General features: G+C 46.9%; 1 protein-coding gene across 1 annotated transcript; it reads right to left on the reverse strand.

Annotated features, from left to right (window-relative positions):
• Positions 1 to 757: 757 nt before the first annotated feature.
• Positions 758 to 2696, reverse strand: LOC123191489 (uncharacterized). The gene is made up of 5 exons (XM_044604226.1): positions 2602 to 2696; positions 2300 to 2520; positions 1911 to 2223; positions 1726 to 1827; positions 758 to 913 (listed from the first exon to the last, which is right to left on the reverse strand). Exons 1-5 carry the CDS (start codon positions 2668 to 2670, stop codon positions 758 to 760), a joined length of 861 nt encoding a protein of 286 aa, XP_044460161.1. The 5' UTR covers positions 2671 to 2696.
• Between the last annotated feature and the right edge of the window lie 1809 nt (positions 2697 to 4505).

Genomic DNA, 4505 nt, shown 5'->3' on the forward strand with positions numbered 1-4505 from the left:
AAGGTGAAGGTATCCACCGACCGAAATAAATCATGGACGGAAGGGCGGAGATATTTTGTATGCCCGAACTATGCTTATGATCGTGCACTTCCAACTAACGCCTATGACCAACCACCGGTAAGCTCAAGAAGTAAAATGTTACTATCAAATGTGTGTCAACACTAACAAAAATTTTGTATGCAGTCACCGCCTCCTCTATGCAAGTACTTCACGTGGATAGATCTTGAAGTGCCAGAAGATGTCAAAAAGGACCAATACCAAGATTGTCTTAGGCGGCAACGGCGGTTCGAAGAATCGTTTCGAAGAGGCTTGGAGGAAGAGCGTCGTCAGAAGGAGAGGATGGAGCGGAAGAAACGAGACGAGGAGAGGGCACGCCAAGCGAAACTTGCTCGTGAGGAGGAGAGGGCAAGAAAGCTTGCAAAGGCTCGCGAGGCGCAAGAGGAGGACTCGGCCCGTGACAAGAAGGGGAAATGGCCTCGCTCTACTCAGTAGGGACTTCGGTTCGGTGCACGAGTCGTGAACTTGTGAGGGCATGTAAGATGTTGGTGAACTATTTTCTAGGGCAAGCTACCATTTGTCATTTGTAATGAATGTGTCGTGAACCATGTCGTAGTTCGAATTGTCTTAAGTTATGAACTCGTCGGCATAAAATTTTTGTTTGTTCAAATTGTTGTGATGATGCAGTCATTGTAAGTATTATGATGTTCCGGTGAAATGAATGTGCTGTCAATTCTGTTTTTGCAGTAAGGTGCAGCGCCTAGGCTTTGGGCGCTGCAGTGTGAGGTGCAGCGCCTAGGCTTTGGGCGCTGCATTGTACAGTGCAGCGCCTGACTGTCAGGCGCTGCAGTGCTGTTAACTGCCAAACTGCAGAAACAGATTCCATTTTGGCAAATACAAATATTGAACAATTCAACTGAACAAATACCACAATACCACAATACCACAAATACTGAACAATTCAACTGAACAAATACCACAATACCATAATAATTTGAACATCACATCTTTTAGGACAACACAAATACCACAATAGTAAGAGTTCACCAACATATAACATAACCAAACAAGTTCATCAACCTAACGAAACGGCTACAAGAGAGCACTTCCATAGTAACAAACACTAATGCCTTCCGCGTGTGTTCCTGGTGCCACGCCTGCAGGCAATCTTCTTCTTCCTGGATGGACGAGCCTCCTCTTCCTGCACTTCCTCCTCCGCCTCCGCCTCTGCCTCATGATCCAAGCTAGCCATCCGCGAGGTCCCTACGACCACCTTTGGGTTGCCTCTGTTGTCAAAGTCGTTGGGCGAGTACCGGCGTCTGGGCTGCCTAGGCTTGAACACATATGGGGACCGAAGTTGAGCGTCCGCCAAAGTCATGTCATCATCAAGCTCATCGCCCTATCACACAATCAAACAATATGGTGAAGACCGACGTCGTAATCAAGTGAGAATCACATCTAAAGGATTAGTCATACCTCTTGGGTGACCGCACCCTCATCATCCTGATAAGCATATGAGGAACTCACATCGTCCCTCTGATGGTGAGATGAGGGGTCTGATGGTGTACCAGACCTAGAGGCAGATGGTTCATCAATTTCGGGATCACGGCAACCGAGAAGATTCGATAACCGCCTTAACTTCCTGGCCTGACGCTGTAACATGAACAAGTGTGGAAGATATGAAACTCCGCAACATAGACTACCTCTCATAGTGAATGCGATTTGTACCTTGAGGAATGCTCGTAGTGGACCATCATCATTGCCTTTTCCAACCGGTGTTTCCTCCAGAATAGACTGGCTCTCATCAGCTGCTTTCTTGATCTCGGTGCGCTGCGGATGAGAAAGAATGAACACGTTAGCCATTCAAACATGTGTAATACGGCCAACGGGAAAGTAAAGAAGAAACACTTTACCACATAGTTAATCACCGGAACAGCAGGGACTCCGTGCCCTACCCTGACATCTCTGTTGTACTTCCCCTTTGATAGATCCTCAAAGTTTACGGGTTCTTCAAGAATATCCTCATTATATGCCGGCGGGCATATCTCAACTCGAGTATTTTCAAGAAGCCATCGTATGTAGTTATCAAAAGCAAGTGGACAATGCTCACGAAGCTTGGCGCGTGCACTGCTACGAGCTTCCTCCACACAAAGCTGGAAGCGGGTAACATACGAAGCATGATGCTTGTCCCAGTCCTTTATCTTCCGCTGCCTTCTCCTGTCCAACCTGCATGGTACAAAACCAAACATTAGCAAAATCAAGGAGTGACGATGCTTAGTCAATACGGTTCATGCTGTCTTACCTATGAAGTGCTTTGTCCGTATCCACCCATTCCGGCGGGTGAGGCTGGAACAGACCAAACTGACGAGACACGCGATGTGGCAAATGAAACTCAACAGCCCAGTTGCATATCAGTGGGCACCGCATACGCCAGAGATCCCTATCCCGCAAGCACATCGGGTTGATGGTAAACTCCGGGGTGTACCCAAGTCTGTCATCGGCGCCATATGGCTGCCATTCCACCTATGAAATAGGGCAACAATGCAAAATTGGTGAATTTTTTTAGGCAAACATGAGAAATGACTGAAGTAATGACCTCGTTACCTGCTCAGGCGTAATCGTGTCCAACTCGGCAACGTACTTCTGGTACATGAGATTGACATCGTTCGTCATCTCGGAAACCACATCCCACTTGTAAGCCCAAGTGGGGCGCCGTAATTCGTCATCTTCATCTTCATACCAAGGATTAAACCTGACGCTCTTCGGGCGTCCAACAGGCAGACGCTCCCAGCTCCATACAGAAAGTAGAAGCATATTACCACCAATGCCTGCACTATCTGTGATCCTGCAACACGCATCGTCCAGCTGCATATGAAAGAAAAACAATGTTAACTTGACAGCAAGCTTGCATTGCTAATGAAGAAATGAGTTGATCACAAAACAGACCAACTACCTGTCGGTACAAGTAGGCAAGAGTCGCTGAACCCCAGCTCCATTTGCTATCGAAGACGGTCAACGCCTTCAGCCACATCCATGGAGCGTTCTTGCCAGTGGAGTCAGGAAACAAAGTCCTCGACACAACATACCACATGTAGACACGAGCATGTGTCTGGATCACGTCATCAGTGGCATCCGGAGGGCACGTCGCAAAGTGAGTTTGAATACACGTGAAAGCAGCTCCGGATGCTTTCCTTTCCTTCTTCTTCTTCTCTTCTCCCTCCTCTACATCAACCTCAGCCTCGGTAGGAGCCATACCGATAAGAGCAATCATCTGCTCGCGCCACCCATCAGAATCGGTGCTCATACAGAGAGGCATCCCGTCGATAGCAAGACCGGTGATCAACGAGACATCCTCGAGCGTCACGGTCATCTTCCCAGTCCGAAGATGGAAACTATGCGTCTCCGGCCTCCACCGATCAGCAAGAGCGGACACCAGTGGAGCGTTCAGATTCGGTGTGGACCGGCTGACCAACTGAATCCACGGGAGTAGTCCTGCCTGCTTGATGTATGATGTGTACCGCTCATCGTAAGGCATGGCAGGACCAGAGACCCCGTGATACCGAATCTTCAAAGGTTCAAGCTTCTGCAAAAAACAAGTAATGACAAATCTTAGGGCATGTAAATTTCAACTTAAGGCAAAATATTTAGATTACTCGTTATTACCATCTCCTTCTCGCGCATCATGTAGGCCCGGTGTTTCGTGTTGTAGACATCGTCGAGAAGCCAAACCATCCTTACAAAGTTCAAACAATAAACATATATGAGTTCATCTCAAATATCGGTAAACACTCAACATTTCATATGTGTTCATCTAAACATCTCATATGTATTCATCTACAAGAATCTCAACATCTCCTTCTCACACAATGAATAAATGATTGTAAATTCTCATATATATCTAGTATGTCATATGTGTTCAAGTAAATCAACATCTCATATTTCAAATAAACTCAACATTTAATATATATCTAAAAAAATTCAACATCTCACATATAGCTACAACACTCAACATCTCATAATTATCTACAAAACTAGGCATCTCATATATATCTAAAAAAATTACAATCTAGGTTTCACTAACAAGAATCATATAGTGTGTGGGGGGGGGGGTCAAAGGTTCCACCTAATCTTGGGCAAACAAAGATCCAAACCAAGAAAATCAAAGGTTCCACCTAATCTTGGGAAAATCCCTAAAATTGCAATGCATTTACGGAGAAAAAGAAAGGGAACAGAAGAGTTTACCTAGTAGGAGGGATTGGAGATCGAATCCGGGCCTCAAAACTTTAGATCTGAGAGGGGTGTGGGGGGATCCTAAGGGAGCGCCGCTGCCGCCGCTCTCTGTAAACAGAGCAACTGCTCAGAGGGGGAAGAACTGCTGGGAGGGGCTGGCCCGATGCGGCTTAAGTCAATGTGCAGCGCCCAAGCCATAGGCGCTGCACATTACACAGTGTGGCGCCTATCCCTTGGGCGCTGCACTGCTGTCTGTGGGGCCGCAACCCAACCAGGGC

This window comes from Triticum aestivum, chromosome 1A, assembly GCF_018294505.1.
Source record: "Triticum aestivum cultivar Chinese Spring chromosome 1A, IWGSC CS RefSeq v2.1, whole genome shotgun sequence".
In the NCBI taxonomy this organism is placed as follows: Eukaryota; Viridiplantae; Streptophyta; class Magnoliopsida; order Poales; family Poaceae; genus Triticum; species Triticum aestivum.

Excerpts from the sequence above, each read along its gene's own strand:
- LOC123191489 (XM_044604226.1), bottom strand. The coding sequence starts at position 2,670 with ATGACGAACGATGTCAATCTCATGTACCAGAAGTACGTTGCCGAGTTG. Across the intron at positions 2,521-2,601 it reads ACACGATTACGCCTGAGCAG|GTGGAATGGCAGCCATATGG; the intron begins GTAACGAGGTCA and ends CCTATTTCATAG. Across the intron at positions 2,224-2,299 it reads ACGGACAAAGCACTTCATAG|GTTGGACAGGAGAAGGCAGC; the intron begins GTAAGACAGCAT and ends TGTACCATGCAG.